At 45.6% G+C, this 17,437-nt stretch overlaps 2 protein-coding genes across 6 annotated transcripts; one reads left to right on the top strand and one right to left on the bottom strand.

Moving 5' to 3' along the window:
• Positions 1-629: 629 nt before the first annotated feature.
• Positions 630-6,365, top strand: LOC115758785 (tyrosine-protein phosphatase non-receptor type 21). Its single transcript, XM_030699556.1, has 7 exons — positions 630-966; positions 1,913-3,950; positions 4,009-4,891; positions 4,958-5,176; positions 5,240-5,416; positions 5,478-5,801; positions 5,865-6,365. The coding sequence occupies exons 1-7, from the start codon at positions 882-884 to the stop codon at positions 5,991-5,993; spliced, it is 3,855 nt and encodes a 1,284-aa protein (XP_030555416.1). The 5' UTR covers positions 630-881; the 3' UTR covers positions 5,994-6,365.
• An 848-nt stretch (positions 6,366-7,213) lies between these two features.
• LOC115758667 (rap guanine nucleotide exchange factor 2) lies at positions 7,214-16,290 on the bottom strand. 5 transcript variants are annotated; one of them, XM_030699408.1, is made up of 9 exons: positions 16,213-16,258; positions 15,963-16,154; positions 14,662-14,791; positions 14,324-14,572; positions 10,458-14,211; positions 9,920-10,069; positions 9,024-9,536; positions 8,376-8,490; positions 7,214-8,312 (listed from the first exon to the last, which is right to left on the bottom strand). In XM_030699408.1, the coding sequence occupies exons 3-8, from the start codon at positions 14,689-14,691 to the stop codon at positions 8,423-8,425; spliced, it is 4,764 nt and encodes a 1,587-aa protein (XP_030555268.1). In that variant the 5' UTR covers positions 14,692-14,791; positions 15,963-16,154; positions 16,213-16,258; the 3' UTR covers positions 7,214-8,312; positions 8,376-8,422. The 5 variants fall into 5 exon arrangements, with proteins under 5 accessions (XP_030555268.1, XP_030555266.1, XP_030555267.1 ...); XM_030699406.1 differs by having other exon boundaries at positions 15,963-16,290; XM_030699407.1 differs by having other exon boundaries at positions 16,128-16,290.
• Between the last annotated feature and the right edge of the window lie 1,147 nt (positions 16,291-17,437).

Below are 17,437 nucleotides of genomic sequence, written 5' to 3'. Positions count from 1 at the left end.
AATGAAATTAATTGCTGAATAGTTGGTGCATAATTCGGTGCAGTAATAGACAAAAAACCACGTCCGATCGGCAGCCTGAACAAAGCGATACTGTTGTTATTGTTACTCAAGTGGTTCTGCTGCCGTTCATCGCTGGATAGTCGTTCAGTGAGCACACTTAACGAAACTTACTCAGCTAAGCTGAGTATGCAGATCGTAAGAGAACGAGCAAAACGCTGATGCTTGTGGAGTAACTATTCTGTTAGAGTAAAGTTAAGGTAACAGGTGTATTGTTAACAGTTTCACCAAAACGCCTATTAAATGAAATTATTCATAAATGTCAATGCATAATTTATGCTGAATACATTAAATCTATTTAGAACTAAAATACATCTGTATTGATTTTCCTTCACTTTATTCACGGCACTAACCATACAATGCATTGCATTGTATTGCTTTATATGGTTGGTGTTCACGGTTAACACGTATAATACTCACGCAAACTTAACAGCAAGCTGTTAAAATCGGGTGTATCGCACATCTCTAACTGCAAGCCATTGTACTCAGTCGCATATTCGATACCACTACCAAACTACTCTTTCGTTTTAGTTTTTCTGTTAACTCTTTTTTTATTTATTTTTTGCAACGACTTTAAATAACTTTTAATTATTTAATTTTAATGCTTAACGTGTACACAACTGTGTTCGATTCAAAGTGCCTTACAAGCTGTACACAAACAGCTTGAAAATATCAACAACCAACAAAATCCAATTGTGTAATTTACATGCAAATGTCGTTGGTACCTGCTGGCCAACAACAGCAACACCTCAGCCAAAGCCCACAGCAGCAGCAACAGCAGCAGCGTGTCTTGCGTATAGTTCCAAACACACAACGGCACGGAAATGCCTTTGAAATTCTTTAAAAAATGTCGACAATATAATGTGACGTCCAAAAATTTATTTGTTATAAATGTGCATCATTTGCTAGGTGAGTGTGTGTGTGTGTGTGTGTGTGTGTGCGTGTGTGGGGGCGTATCAGCAACAACAGCAACAAGAACAAGGGAAAGAAGAAGACTATCAATAACAACGGCACCCCTCACAAGTGTACAAGTTTTCAATTGCACGAGTCTATGAGTCGCCGTTAACAGCAACAAGCAACAAGAAACGCAGCTGCCGTCAGGCTTTTTACACTTGTTGATTTATTTACTCATTTTCGCGTTTTTAATTGGAAACACATAATTGTGTGTGTTATTTTTATAAGGCCAACAACGGCAGATAAGCCGTGCGTTTATCTTGGCAACAGCAACGGCGACGACGTCGACGACGACGGCTTTCGTTATGACCAGTTTTTTGGAATTCGCTTTTTGTCAAAACAAATCAAAGATAGCAACAACAAATACGGCATTTTTTTTCCTATTTGACTTGTTGCGCCACTGTTAGGCAGTTAACAGGCGCCGCCTGTTAACAGTTGACAGCGACATATTTGCCTTGTGCTAAAATGACATGTGCCTAAACGGGCAACTGAAGTAAAACTTCAATTATAATAAATCTGGGTTTATAGCACATGCTAGTCTGTGCCAGTAATTGATTTATATATTTTGATTAATCAATGGAATGAATGCTTGCATCCCCCACTTTAAGCAAGTGTCATATTGTCAACAGGCGCGCACTGTTAATTAACAGTGTGCGCGCTGTAAACAAAAAGATACCCCAACGATTTCCGTTGTGGCTCAATAAAAACGTATAGGGCAATCCAAAAAAAACAAAAACCAAAGAAAAAACGATTAGACAACAAAAAATATCTGTGTGTACATTAGCATATTTGCGCGTGCTGTGTTGCCAAGCGTTGTTGTTGCCGCCGTTATGGTCTCGGGGCTTATCTGCGCACGTTTTATCCATTATATAGTTATGTATGTGTGTCTCTTACTTGCCAGATACCTCGAGCACCGTCGACTGCACCATCAGCTCGGAGAGCAAGGGCCAGGAGTGCCTGGATAATGTGTGCCAGCGTCTGTATATCCAGCAGCCGGAATTCTTTGGACTGCGCTACTTGGTCAAGGACAAGGAGGACGAATACAAATGGCTGGACCTGGAGCGTTCGCTCAGTCGCCAGCTGGTCAAATATGGAGCGGACAACAAGATGTATTTGCGTGTGCGCCATTATGTGACGACGGGTGTGCGGCATCTGAACGACGAGGCGACACGCTTCTATTACTTCCTCCAGCTGAAGAGCGACATCTACGAGGGGCGCATCGCCTGCGATATACGCACGGCCATCCTGCTGGCGCTCTACTGCCGCCAGGCGGAGTATGACAGCTATCAGGGCGACAAGCAGTCCAAGGACTACCTGAAGAAGTCGCTGGTGCTGCCGCGCAATATGCAGGGCCTGGCCAACGACGACAGCATGCTGGACGGCCTGATCATGGAGGTGCTGCAGCAGCATGCGGGCCTGGCGCATCTGAATCAGAGCCAGGCGGAGGAGATGTATATACAATGCTGCCAGCAGCTGGATGGCTATGGCGAGGAGCGCTTCCCGGCCAAGGATACGCTGGGCAATGATCTGCTGCTCGGCTTGGCTATCAATGGCATGGTTGTGAATGCGGACAACGGCAGACAGTATTTCCCCTGGAAGGAGTTCCACACGGTGACCATTGACAAGCGCACCATCAAAATCGAGCAGAACAAGCTCGACGGCGACGGCAGTATTGTGGGCAGCTTCATCTTCAGCGAGGCGGACATTGCACGCTACTTCTGGAAGCTGTGCATCATGCAGCACAAGTTCTTCAAGCGCTACATAGACACGGACACGCCCTCCAGCTTGGGCAGCAGCGTTGGCGCCGACATGGAGAGCAGCAATGGGCACACACTGGGTGGCGATAGTGTGGGCTATGTGGAGTACGATTACGTGGCGGCCGCGGAGCAGCAACAGTTGCAGCAGCAGCAGCAGCAACAATTGCAACAACAACAGCAGCAGCAACAGTTGCAGCAGCATCAGCAACAACAACAACAGCAGCAGCAACAGCAGCTGCTCTCGTCCAATATTTCGCTGGCGGCCAGTCACAGCCAGCTGCTGGGCCAGAGCAGTAGCTGTTTGGATTTGAGCAACAACAATTTGCACAGCAGCAACAGCATGTTGCATCACAACAACAACAACAACGGCAACGGCAGCAACAACAACAACAGCAGCACGGACACACACGAACGGGAACGCCTCAAGGCCATGCTGCCCACCTATCGACCCGCACCGGACTACGAGACGGCCGTACAGCTCAAGTATCGCACGCCCTCCGCCGATCTGCACAATGTGGCCCTGGCGCTGGCGACGCCCGGCAATGCGGCCGCCTACTATGCGGGCTCCCAGCCCGATGTCCACAATCCGGCCGTCTATGGCGAGAGCCTGATGTTTGGCCATCATTTGACGGCGGCGCACCGATATCCGGATGTGGCGCAGCCGGCGGCTGCATTGCACGCACATCATCATCATCTCAATTTCTATCAGACACAGCAACAGCAGCAGCAGCAGCCGGCTGCCTATTTGGAGCTGTCGCAGCGCATGCACATGATGCGGCACAAGGCGCCGCCGCCGTATCCGGTGAATCGGCTGAGCTCCTCGTCTACGCCGGATTTGGCTGTGGCCACGCCGCGTTCGCTGCAGGGTTATCGCAATTATGTGTCCGGCTCATCGCCCGATCTGGTGTCCAATCGCAATCTGCTTAACGGCGGCCAGTTTGTGGCCTTGGCCGGCGCTGCAGGCGGTGTCCATGGCGCCGGCGGTAATGTGCCCACATCCTCGGGCGCCACAATGCTGCATCAGTATCCGTACATTGGCCACATGGGCCACTCGCAACCGTATCTGCCGCCACATGGCACCTTCGAGAACCTCAACATGATCGAGGAGCAGCCGTCCATTATGTCCCAGCTGCGTCAGTCGGCGATGAGTCAGGCCGCCGCCGCAGCAGCAGCCGTCCAGAGGTAATTCGAAACCATTTCCTCATTCAATTCAATTAATTTTCGGATATTCCTCCTGCAGCTCACCCACTCTGCCGCCCAGCGGTTATCGCAGCTCGGCACCACCGCCGGCGAGCAGTCCACAGCCGGCGGCTACGACGCCGACGCCTTTGCAGCGCAGCGCCATGAACGGCTCCATTGAGCCCATCTATGAGAATGTGCCGCTGCCGCAACGTGCCAGCGGTGGCAGCGGCGGCGGCGGCAATGCCAATGCGGATGCCATGCGGCAACGGGCCTCCTCCATACAATCTGCGCCGCCGGGCGTGGCGCCCGTGCCCGCTGCACGGCATGCCAACTCCAATAAGAAGAACAACAGCAACAACAATGTGGTTACGCTGACTGTCAATGCTCAGGCGGACGATGAGATTACCAGGAATATTAAGAAATACGGCGCCGATCGTGCGGCCAGCACGGAGCTGCAGTTCCTGGAGCCACAGGCACCGCAGCGTGCGGCACGAGCCGCCAGCGCAGCGCCCGCCATTGGTGCCACGGCGCCGCCGCGTCAGCATCGCTCGTCGGCCAGCCTGAACAAGTCCACGGTGGATGTGATATCGCCGGCGGGCGACTCGTTGTTGCATCAGCAATTCAGTGCCATGAATCTGTCAGCCAATACATCTGCGTCCACGTCTTCCATGTTCAACTCCACGCTGGACACCACCGGCTCCTCGTCGGCCAGCAAGGATGTGAAGCGTCGCCGGCGCTGGAACATTTTGTCGCGCAGCAAAACGCCCGATAAACAAAAGTCTGCCACGCTCGGCAGAGAGAAGGCCAGCACAGCCGCTCAACATGCCAAGCTGGCAACGAAAATGAAGCTGGCCCAGGACGATCTCAATCTGCCGCATCGTTGGTCGACGGGTGTTAGCAAGCCGCAGCCCATATCGGGGCAGTATTCAAAGGATAAATTGGTAAATGTATTGATAAGAATTCTTAAGATTGTAAAAATTAATATGATATTTGAATTGATCTTGCAGTGCCAGATATTGAACGATAAACTGCAGGATGCCCAGCTCTTTATGGAGTTCGAGCGCATACCGAAGAGACGTGAGCACGCGCAATACGACTGTGCGCTGCTGGAGGAGAACGAACTTAAGAATCATGATCCCAATTTTCTGCCATATGATGATAACCGCGTGCGTCTGACGCCATCAATGGACAATCGCCATGGCTATGTGAATGCTTCATATATATCGGTGTGTTTTTTCAATTTGTTTAATGAGATCTTAACCATGACCCAAGTTTTTTTTAATTTGTAGGCCACCGTCGGCACGAAGCAGCGATTTTATATTGTAGCCCAATCACCGCAGGAGTCGCAAACGATGCGCATCTTCTGGCAGTGCGTGTGGGAGGCGGATGTTTACCTGGTGGTGCAGCTGACGGAGGATATCAGCTACATACCGCTCAGCAGTCAGGAGGGCATGGAGTTTGGACATGTAAGTAGCCCAGCAAATGCAGCAGCTGGCAGGAACTGACCAAGTTGATTTTTGCTTGCAGTTCCAGGTGTATCAGGAATTCTCACAAACCACAGATCGCTGCACCACAAGCAAATTGCGTTTGTATCATGCACCATCGCGTCGCTATCGATCCGTGTGGCATCTGCAATACGCTGACTGGGCGGAGCAGAATTGTCCACGTGATGTCAATCACTTTCTCGACTTTCTTGAGGAACTCAATTCGGTTAGATTGGCATCCACGCACGAGGTGCCACGTGGACACAACACAAATCCGCCGGTGCTCATACACTGCCTGGAAGGTGGCGGACGTTCGGGTGTTACACTGACGGCTGATCTATTACTCTATACGCTGGATCACAATGAGGTGAGCTCCAAATATATTTGAGAAATAAATGGAAGAGAGTAATTTATGTTTCATCTCGTGAAGGACTTGGACATACCGCGCGTCATTGGACAGCTGCGACATCAGCGGGACAGCATTATACCATCGCTAGCGCAATATAAGTTTATATATAATCTGCTCATAACCTATCTGAAGCGCACGCGGTTAATCTAAACTAAATCACTTGCTCCAATAGTATTTCTCATTTAAGTTTAACCTTATGAATAACGAGAGAGAAAAGAAAACGAACAACTTTTGGGTAACCACAAAGACTTGGTTTCATATTTTTCATGTAATAATAAGTACCACGATTTTTCCAATATGGGGCAGCTATAAACCACCATACTATGATCATTTTGTCAAATTACTTTGTGATCCTAAATTTGTATGCTTAAGATTCAGAATTTGTTACCAAAATTTAAGCGCTCCACCCAATGCAAAACAAATTTTGTATTAATCATAGTGCTTAGGTTTAAAGCCAAATTATTTATACATTCTTTTTAATGAACCAATTGATATGCATAACGCAACGCAAAGCAATAAAAAATTATACAATTTCAATCAAAAATTCGGCGTTTTCTTTTTAGCTTTTAAATACTGTATGTATTTTTGTTGTTTTTCCAAAGAAATCTTTTTAATATATTATACATATATATGACATATATATAATACACATGCAATTTGAAGCTTAAATGAATTACATAAAGTTTTTAATTAAAATGATTTGTAAATATTTTTTATTTAGAAGCAAGTTAATATTACATTTTAATTTATTGCGCATTTTTTTTTTGTTTTGGGTTTCTTCAGGCTTTTGCTCTTTTCTAAAGCTGGAAATTATCAAATGATAAATTTAATAACGTGATTTGAAAAGAATAGAAAAAAATTAAATATTAAATAAAACTGAAAGGTTAACTAAGTAAAAATATCAGAAGCAATTCTCAACTTGATATCTTTAATCTATTAGATCCATTGGAATTAATGAAACTTAATTTTTATTTAGATCTTCCCGACTTTAGAAAAGAGCATTCAAATTCGCGTTTAAGCGCAGTAACATTTAATGAGATTTTTACTTTAATTTAAATTGAATTCGAGCGAATAAGCACAAATATTTTGTTTCTTTACATTTAATTTTCTTTTAAGCCATAAAAAGCAAAATATCTTAACTTAAACATAAAAGAGCACAAGTATACATTAAACATATAGAGCTTTGATTTGTTTTTTTTTTCTTTTTTGTTTTTTGTTTTGTTGAATTTCTAGAAGCGAAACTTAAATTGATGCTGCACAAAAATTAAGCTAGTTGGGCTGCACTTTGTTCAGGTTTGTATATATATATATATAGATATATAAATATATATGTAGAGATTTCTTGTATATAGTCGCATGTATATATATTCATATTATGTATATTTATGTATATAACAGGCAATCGCATATATATATACACACACAAAAATATTGGAGTCCTTAACGTGCGAGAAGAATATGTTTACAAAAAAATTATTCATATTATTATTACATGTATATTATGTTGATGTTCAAGTCTCAGGTTTTTGTTTACTTGTTCTTGTTTCTGGTTGGTTTCGATTTGCTTGTACTTTCATATTTCTTGTCTAGGTTTGTCTTTTCTTGTTCTTGGGTTGGGTTTTTCTTTTTTGTTTTTGTTTTTACATAAGTTGCATTTGTCTTTTATGTGTAGAGTAAATAATAGTAAATACAACGCTTGAAAAATATTCGAAAAAATCTCTCGGCTTACAAACTAAATATTTGGAATCGGAGCGAAGGTTTTATCATTACTTTGCATATGTATACGTATGTGTATGTATAGATAAAACTAACTTGTATATATGTATATATATATATAGAGCTAAGGTATACATAAATGGAATACAATAGATTGAGTCGGCCGCGTCTCTTTCTTTACATTATTATCATTATTATTATTGTTACATTTGTTATTATTACTGTTGTGCTGGGCAAATTTATCATTATTTCGTTTTTTTTTATGCCGACTGAAAGTCTTCAAAATAGTTTTTTGATTGCAAATGTTTTTGATTAGGTCTGCTGGTTTGGTCTGCCTGCAGACGTGTTTCTTTTGATGCATGATGAGAAGGCAACAACTTGTGGATGATTCCTTATTCCTTTTTTGTTTTTTGTTTTTTGAGTAAGTTTTTGTGGAAAATGTTTACAAAGAATTGTGCTAAATTAAAATTAATCGTAAGCCACTTAAAACATAAAGCATAACTAAACTTATCTAAGAATACGTGACAGTTGGGTATTCGAACGTTAACGGATAGAAATTATAAATGGAATACGCACATGTTTGTGTGTGCGTTTTTTTTGGGGGGCAACATCTCATCCATCAATGGGTGTGCCACAATTGTATATAGATGCGTGTGTATGTGTATATCATGTAATGTGTGAACTTGTGTTTCTTGCCGGTGACATGGAAACCACAACCATTAACAAATTTTGGCGTATATATATTTATATATGCTGCAAGATAGAGAGTACAATTAGTTATTATTTGCAATTGGGCTGAATTGTTATTGTACTCACAACTAATTAAATTAACATTTAGTAGTTAAAACAGCACAGTTTGATTCTTATTGATTCATGGGTGGCATGGGGCATATGGTACACTTGGTGCTATCCATAAAATTTGGCGGACCACCTGCAGAAGAACAATGTTATATGATGAATTAATTTAGTGAATTGTTTGATCAAGTTAATAAATACATATATCACATATTACGGATAAGTATTTTTATATTATTTATTTTATATATCCGATCAAATGTAGTTACTAAATAAGGCTAGGTTTATGTTTTAATCCTGCCTATCCATTTCTTACTATTTTAATAGCTCCCAAATTCTGATAAATTATCACAACTGCTTTGTAAGAAACTTGTTGGATATCAATAGTTTTTTATGGGCCAACAATTAAGTGAGTACATGAATGACTCTCGTATTTAACTAATATACTTATAATTATAATAATGTCGAAGTAGTCTCAGTAAAGAGAGGGGGCGATATATATATATATAGACGCATGGCACGTCCTTCACCCAGGCCTTCTATACATATATGCTATTGAATCGTATCCTAAATCTCATGCCCCAGTTGCTCTTGCGTTGCATTTGCCGCTGCTTTGGTGGTCAGCGTTTCCAGTCTCTGCTCAGCTCGGCTCGACTCGACTCGACTTACCATGCATGTGGTTCAGGTGTCTGCTTGTGGCATTGCTATGATGATGATTGTATAGGCTGCTGGTGTAGACCGGTGGCGGTGGTGGCGGCATGGCCAATTGTTGTTGTATTTGCTGCAATTGCTGGTGGCTGCGCATATGCAAATAGGGCGCTGGCGGTGCAGGAAGCTGTGGTGGCTGTATGGAAGCAGCTGTTGGTGGCGGTGGTGGTGCTAGTTGTTGTTGTATTTGTTGTTGCTGTAGTGTTGGTGGTGGTGGTGTGGGTGTGCTGGGTGGTGTGCTGGTGCTCTGGCAGGGACTATTCAAGTTCCGCGTGACGGCATTGTTTGAAATTTGCTGCAAGAGACGGCAATCGGCAGCCGTGTAAACGGGTGGCGACGGTTCATTATGTGCTATTTGCTGCTGCTGCTGTTGTTGTTGTTGTTGCTGTTGGTATGTCAAGTGGTGTTGTTGATGGTGCGGCTGCTGCTGCTGGGCGTAGGAGCCATGTCCGCTGTCACACGATGAAACTGAACCTGTTGGGTGTTTGTTTGTGGCGATGAGAGTAGAGTAAAAGTAGCTAAAAGTGTGCCACAGTCTGTGTGTGGTGTGTGTGGGTGTGTATTTGCGTGTGTGTGTGTATAAAGCAATGTGAGAGACCAACAACCAAATGCCGAAGCAGCGATAACCAACCACCAATATATATAAACAAAAAGTCGGCCAAATTGCAAGCAAGGAGCGGGGTATACTTAGGCGCAACTAACGATTTTTAGCTAGAGGCTAACTAAAATTAAGCTACAATTAAGCACTATTATTAACTATGAGCTAGAATGGAACCTAGGTTTTAGTAGGCAGCGCTAAGCGTTTAGTTTATGACGTGGGCGACTTTATATCAAAGAGCTTGACCCGTTTTACTTACCGGAAGTCACGGATTTGCGCAGCGGCAAGTCGCGAAATGTCGTCACACTGCTGCTCTCCAGCGATAGATCCACGGAGGGCAAAGGCGGCGGCGGGGCGGGCGTATCCGAATGGGAACGCTCGTGTATCGCACGTGTCGGCATTATGTTGCCTGAAAAACAAAATAGAAGCAAATTAATAGGTTGATTAATGATGCACGAACTGTCTCACAGCTGTGGAAAAGCGGGCACACGAGATAGATTTAATTACGCGAACTATTTAAAGTTGTTTTTGTTTTACAGTAAAACAAAACTTAATGAATTCCTATTATCTCTGAGCCTAACTTCATGCTAATGAGCGTGATTTTTGGTTTAAATACTGAGCGCCTATTTTATTATATTTTCTTCTTAAAACCACCAGACGATTGTTTTTCCCAAGAACTTTCAGTATATGCATTACGGATTTTCACAAACGATTTGCATCATTATCTGCCAGCACTTTCCCGGAACGCTAATCCAACAGGCCGTGGATTAAGTAATTGATATTTGTCTGATGCTTACCTCCAGATGCCAAGCGTCGATGGGCACACGGACTGGGACTGGGCGTACACTGTGCATTGGCCACGCCCGCTGAGACAGCAGCAGCTGCAACCACGCCTCCTCCACTGACGGCCGGCGTGCTGAAGCCATGCGCTGCATGCAAATGATGCAGCGGCGGGATGACGCCAGGCAGCGCAGAGCTGTGACGCGGCACGAATGGCTGATGCGGGCGTATCTTTGAGGATTCGGACAGGGAGAGCATTTTTTTGACCGCCTGCGGCGAGGCAGTACCAAATTTGGGTCCATTATTGTGCAGCTGCTGGCGCTGACGCTGATGATCGCTGGTGGAGCTCGTCGAGCTGGTTGTGGAGAGCGTCGGTGAACTGGGATGTCGCTTGCGCAGCGACAGCGATGAGTTTGGCGCCGAACTGGAGCTGGTGTGCGAATAAATGCTGAGCTGATCGCCGCCGGCATTGATGCTGCCGGTGCCAGTGCCGCCGCCGCCGCCGGTGCCACCAATACTGCCGCTGCCTGCGCTGCGATGCGAGCTGTTACCATGCGAAATGCTGCCCGAATAGGTGGAGCCATGCGGTGGCTCACATTCGAGCGAGAGCCTGTGCAGCAGATCCTCATCACTTAGTATTTTGAGACTGTTCAAGTAGGCCTTGACGCGGCGCACCATTTGCGCCTCCTCGAACATTTTTTTGGGATTCGGAGCCGCCGTCGATTTCTTGCGCCGCTTGATCGTAGCCTGTCCAGCGTTGGCAGCAATTACCGTGCCGGCAGCTGCATTGCTCTGCGAGGCGGACATCTGATTGAGCGAGAAGAGCGCATTCGAGGGCGTTTGACCCTTCAGCTCCAATATGGCCAGCAAATCATATGGTGAGCTGCACATGTGCGTCAGCAGACGCACCTCCTTGGACAGCATGCGCAGTTTTTCGAAATTAATCAAGCCATCCACGCGCGTATCATTGCCCAGATGTATGAAGGTTAGATCCTTTTTGACAATCGGATAGAAGGGTATGATGGGATGCTGGGCGAGCAGCTCTGCGGAGACCAGTTGCCTGTATTTGGACATGTTGCGTGACGGATCCATCAGGTCCTGCAGATCATTGAACAAACGCTGGTACTTCGAGGGCAGCTTCTCCCAGGTCAGGCGCAGGCGCGACACGGCGCCATGGCCCAGACCCGAAATGATGGCAAACATGGAGTTGAAATTGCGGCACTCCTTGCAGTGGCGCGCAATCTTGATGAACTGCTTCACGATCTTCATGCGACGCACTATGTTGTGTTCGGCACAGATTTCGCTGACCACCCAAAACATTTCGCGATTCACCAGCTCGGAGAACTTGCTCAGCATGGGCACACCGTATTTGGACTGCAGCTCGAACAGCTCATCAATGTATTCCGTGGACTCGATTTGGCGAAAGTTGGCAAAATCTTGCAGCGTTAACTGTATGGCCAGCTCGTAGGCATTGAGCTGTAGGAAATGCACGCCCGACTCGCGCACCAGCTCCAAGGCCAGTTCGTCCGGCACAAGCGGCTCGGTGCTGTCGTTTAGCTTGAGATAATAGCGTGCCGCAAAGCTGATGCGCTCCGCCAGATTCTGCAGCTGGTCGGGCAAACGACGCTGCTTTACCATGCCGCCTTCCCCGACGCTCACCTCACACAGCGAAAAGTTCGAGCTGGGATCGTGTATGCCAAACTCCTGGAGCGTCAGCATGACCACCTCGTGCGCCGTCGTCTCCTTGTAGATGAGCACATATTTGCATGTCTGATCCGATTTGTACACCTTGAGCACATGCTCCGGATAGTCGGGCGGCAGCATTGAGCTGCTTGTGAGTGTGCTGGCAGCGGAGGGGCGATGCAAGTGCGCCTGCAAATAGTTGACTTGCAGCGTGGCGCTTGGCTCGCCGCTATTGTCATAATTGAGACTGCTCAGATCCGGATTAGACTGCGATTGATAGAGGCGTCCGGTGGTGGTGCAGACACCATTTGTGGAATGGCAGCTGCTGCTGCCAGAACTGGCGGCCGATAGTTTTGCCTTGGACTGCGGCTCATTGAGCAGCGTGTCGGAGCTGTCGTTCAGGCTGCCGCCTACGTGCGGCTGCTGCTGTTTGTTGAGTAGATTCATTTTGGCTAAGGCTTTCTGCAGTCGTCGCTTGGGTGCCAGCGTCATGAAGCCCCCTGGTTTGCTGTCCTCAGCGCTGCACTTTTTGGCCGAATTAGAATTGACGCTTTGCAGCAATTGTTGCATAAAATTAGAAGCCATATTGCCGCTGCCCGCACTCACCGGCGGCGTCTGAGGTGGCGCACAGTCCGGCTGATCCAGTAGCATGTCCACGGAACTCAGGCGCACCATGTGCGCACGATTGGTTAGCTCCTCGGTGGTGCTGTCGCTGCGTCCATGCAGCTTGGCAATATCGTTGGCGCAAATGCGCCGTGGACTGCGCAAACTTTTAAAGCTGCCGTTGCCGCTGCCCGTGGAGCTGATGCCACCGCCTGCCGAGCTGCTGCCGCTGCCATGCTCCAGTGCCTGCATAATTTCCTTGAAGCCCAGCAAATTGCTTTTCACCTGAATGCTTAAATGCGTGGTGCCCGTGAGTAGTTCCAGCGCACGCTTGCTGGTCACATGATCCAACGATTGGCCATTAACCTCGTGTATCTGATCGCCACGCTTGAGGCCCACATCCTGAGCCTTCGAGCCTGGCTCCACGTGCGATATGTAAATGCCTACCGAGGCATTGCCAGTAGCTGCAGCCACGCCGCGCAGCTCGTAGCCGCCAATGATTTGGAAATTTAGTGGTTCGTCGCGTGAAGAGCGCGTTAAAATGCAACTGCGCATGCGCGCTTTGGCTGCACACGCGATGTGCAGCAAACGGAGCTGACTAAGCAGCTTTTTGCTTTCCAGGCCAGCCTCAAAGATCTCCAGGAACTCCATCATTTCGTGGTCAGCCTCAAAATCTGTGAAATGATTGTTCACCCAGAGCAGCACGACGCGGGTAACACGATCGCGCAACTCTTGGGTTTTGTGCATATCCAGTTGCTCCAGATCGAACCAGTGCAATAGCTTTCTGGTCACCTCTTGCGGGTTGTGTATGAAAATGCGATGCGTTAGCAGGAAATCCTCCACGTATGTCGGATCTGTCATCGAGTTCTCCTCGACAAGCTGCTGCAGCAGTCGCTCAGGTGTGCCTCTGATTACCACATGACCGCGCTTTGTATTTAAATGTGCAGTGGCTGCCGAGCCGCTGCCTGTTGTGGTTGCGCTCTCCGCACCGCTGCCGCCAATGGAGCGCAGTTCGGTGACCATGACAATGCGTCCCTGTTCATCCTCATGCCTGCGCGTATTCTCCTCGCCCTGATGCTGTATGCGATAGTAATCGGTTTGTGTGATGCACACAAATTGACAATCATCGCATTTGGTGCGCATCACGCCGCGATGATATAACTTATCCATTGTGGGCAATATGCCAAAGGAATCGCCCATTTGGAGCTCTTCGCGTGTGCCATTCGCATGCTCGATTTCGACGGCGCCATTGATTAGCACCGACCAGGAATCCAGCTCCTCGCCATCGGACATGACCACTGTGCCGGCCTTATCGACCACAGCGAACACCATCACGGAGCAGAGGGCGCGTCGCACCGCCAGCGTTATGTTTGTGAATGCCTTGAGGCCCTGCGTGAACTCCAGCAGTATTTCCACGTCATCTTCGCTGCGCTCCGACGGATCCTTCTCGAGACAATCTCGTACGGCATCACGTACATTGAGGCTCTGTGGAGACCGGACACAACATTAGCAAAAGCAAACACAAAACTCAATCAAGTTGAATCGATTGCAGATTCATTTAAGGATTATTCTATTTTGTTCGATATGACCAACTCACATCCATGCTCTCGGCAAGATCCTCCTCATCGGAGTCCACCACAGACTCAACGAGGCCGGAGAGATCAATCTCCTCGGCCTCCAGCGATGATCCATAGACAGAGGCCATTGTATCGCTGCCGCTGTACGCTGAACTTGTGTCACTCGAGTGCGAGCCACGATTGCATTTTTGATGCAATTCTGGTCGATTTATTGAGCCGGTGGTGCCGCTGCCAACCACCGTTGAGCTGGCTGTGCTAGTGGGTGGATACTGCAAGGAAAGAGACAAACAGCATACGATCAAAAGGAAGTTCTTAATGGACATACAATGCACTATACAAGATTCAAGATGACACTCACATGATGTCTGATATGATGATATGGATCCATTAAGGCGCTGCTAATGCTGCTGCTGCTGCTACTGCTACTGCAGCTACGGCATGCCAATCAGTTGGGTGATATGTGCTGAACTTTAGACCTTGTGATAAAGCTGAAAAGGAATAATAAACATTAAAATTAACTACGGTTTAAATATGTTTCTAGATTTTTTACGTTGAGGGGGAAACGGCGCGGGGGCGTAGCAAATCTGGCATTTGACGTGTTTAAATAATATAGAAATTAATTTAAAAATATAAACAAATGTGAATTCGCGTTTTTTAAAGCATTATTTATGTATAAGTTAGTATTTTATACAAAAATTTAATTGATTTTATCCATAAAAACCTATTATAAATATTTAACTGATTTTTGCACAAAAAAGTGTGTTTTCCTATTAGTGTAGCCACCACTGTATTATGCGGACACTAGTGTATTTTGCTCTAGTCAACTCTAGTTAACGTTGAGCTAAAATAATTAATGTAAACTAGTTATATAGAACTATAAATAGGCATATTTTCAACTATTATTACTTTTTTAATATTGTAACTGTTACAAAAAAGCACAACAAGGCTTTCTGTTTCGAGCAAAATTCACCTAATTAAGCAACAAAAAATGAAATCTCTTAAATCTCATAGAAAAAACTGCTGTGAGATTTTATTGGTTAATTTTGTTTGTTTGTTTGTATTTTGCTTTTGTTTCGCTGGGCTCGCAATTTGCAGTACATACATGCACACATACATACTAACACACTTTCATTTTCAGCAGGCGCAACAGCAACAATGCTGCCAATAAATTAAGTCAACGCTGCGCGCCGACGACCACAAAACAAAATGTAAAACAAAAACACGAAGAGAAATAAAAAAAATTCTCATGCAATTGAGTCTGCGCTGCTGACGCCGACGCCGCCGCCGCCGCCGACGGCAACTGTAAAAGCGTGTGGGTATATATGCATGTGTATGTATGTATGCGTGTTTGATTGTTTTTTTGTGTGTGTGTGTGTATGTGTAATATAATAAAATGAAAACACGAAAATTGTAGGCGACGACTTCCGTTCGCTGGATAAGCAACAAGAGCAACTTATTGCAAAATCAAAGTGTAATAAATAAACACTGTCCAACGCATACACTGGCTCACTCATACACGCAAGCAAATCTGGTGTTTCACACATACACTAAATATGGGCGTGCTTGTACAGTTCAATGATTTGATGTGGGCCGTCTTAAAATTATATGTATATGTATGTATGTACAACGCTTGTTGCTGCACTCGCTAATTATACGCACTTTTTTTTGTATAGCCGCCGCCACACATACACAACATGCAACCAGGTATAATTTTTTCCTGGCCTTCGCGTTGCTTGATCGTTAGCTTCTTTTTTTGTTGCGTACGCTTTGCATAAAGAAATTTTAGCCAGCTTGTTCCCTGCGCATTGTTGGAATTTCACTCACACGCGCATAGTTTTTCATGCAGAAAACCTGCTACGTTGATGCTTGAAAAACAGCGTTTCTGTTCTTTAATTTAATTGCAGCATACCTGCAATCAATTTTGTACACCGTACAGCACTTTATTTAACAAATTTTTGGCTTGCATATGCCATTTTAATTTAGAAAAAATGCACAATGGGTCTCGTCACACCAGTGTTGCCCCAGTAGATAATCTTTCGATTGACTCTGCTGTGGTGGCAAGTCGATACTTACGTTAACAGAGTGCGCCGTGCGTTAACAGTCTCCATATTGCGTTAGCACTGTCAACTGCAGCGGCATAGTTACATTCAAAATGACAGTGCACAAAAAATACAACCTCCGTATATTTATATTAGCGAAATAGGATAAGTCTGCACCACACAGAAAAAAAGACGGTCCACAAAATACAAACAACTTTTATTGAAAGTAGTGAGTCCCCAGAGAGCTCAAGTCCCCTTTCTCAGTAGTAATAAAAAGGGAGAAAAAGGGCTCAGGTTGTGTACCAATTTCAATAAGCCGCTTCGTCTTAATGTAAAGCAAGCGTCTTTAATGCATGTTTGCGCCATTATTGATGACCTAAGACAGCAGCCAACTCAACCCCTAACCCCGGCATCTAGTAGGCCACATAAAAAACGCAACATGTTTCGTTTGCGGCTTGCCCATGCGTTCCTTAAGGGGTGAGGCACAAGGGTGTAAAACTAGCGCGTCGAATTGGCGAAGGGTGCCAGCCACGTGGTTAACTCCACACACGCACACAAACCCAGATATACAGGCGGGGCAAAGAAAATAATAAACATAAAAAGAAAATCCTCAAGGTGCAGTGGGCTATTTTTTCCTGATCAGCACCCACAAGAAAGCAGCCAGAGCCGGTTCACGCCGGAGTGTTGTAGTAGGGGCAGGGGTCTGAGGAGTGGCGGCGTCGCAGTTGATGACTTCATGTCCCCAAGGTGTGCAGCAGGCTGTGCAACGGCTTTAACGTTACCCACTGACATCGTCTGCATTTTTATGGCTTGCACTGTATATCCCAGCTTTATGGGTTTTAAACATATTAAATTTGAATTTTATGTGTCTCAAGTTGGTAAAGCTCACAAATGTTTTTATTTTCTGTAAAATTATGTTGCTTTTATTTACGTTCTGATTAATTCAAGAATGTAAAAATAATATCGATAGGCGACTTATATCTTTTTAATCGATAGGTTTTGGCTCTGTGTGGATCGCGCTCGCGAAGTTATCGAAGCCCGCCAAAATAAAGAATGAGTTGCCAATTTTTTTTTTTTTTTTTTTAGTGTGTGGTG

This window comes from Drosophila novamexicana, unplaced genomic scaffold, assembly GCF_003285875.2.
Source record: "Drosophila novamexicana strain 15010-1031.04,08,12 unplaced genomic scaffold, DnovRS2.1 tig00000193-arrow-pilon, whole genome shotgun sequence".
Taxonomy (NCBI): domain Eukaryota; kingdom Metazoa; phylum Arthropoda; class Insecta; order Diptera; family Drosophilidae; genus Drosophila; species Drosophila novamexicana.
Note: the sequence above shows the minus strand (reverse complement) of the source record. Positions and strands in the feature narration are given on the sequence as shown.

Bases quoted from the DNA above. Each gene is read 5' to 3' on its own strand.
- LOC115758667 (XM_030699406.1), bottom strand. From the start codon at position 14,691: ATGGATCCATATCATCATATCAGACATCAT. The intron at 9,537-9,919 runs GTAAGTAAAACG...AACACCCAACAG, and splicing joins GCGCAAATCCGTGACTTCCG to GTTCAGTTTCATCGTGTGAC. The intron at 8,491-9,023 runs GTAAGTCGAGTC...GTTCTTCTGCAG, and splicing joins ACACCTGAACCACATGCATG to GTGGTCCGCCAAATTTTATG.
- LOC115758785 (XM_030699556.1), top strand. From the start codon at position 882: ATGCCTTTGAAATTCTTTAAAAAATGTCGACAATATAATGTGACGTCC. The intron at 5,177-5,239 runs GTGTGTTTTTTC...TTTAATTTGTAG, and splicing joins TGAATGCTTCATATATATCG to GCCACCGTCGGCACGAAGCA. The intron at 5,417-5,477 runs GTAAGTAGCCCA...TTTTGCTTGCAG, and splicing joins AGGGCATGGAGTTTGGACAT to TTCCAGGTGTATCAGGAATT.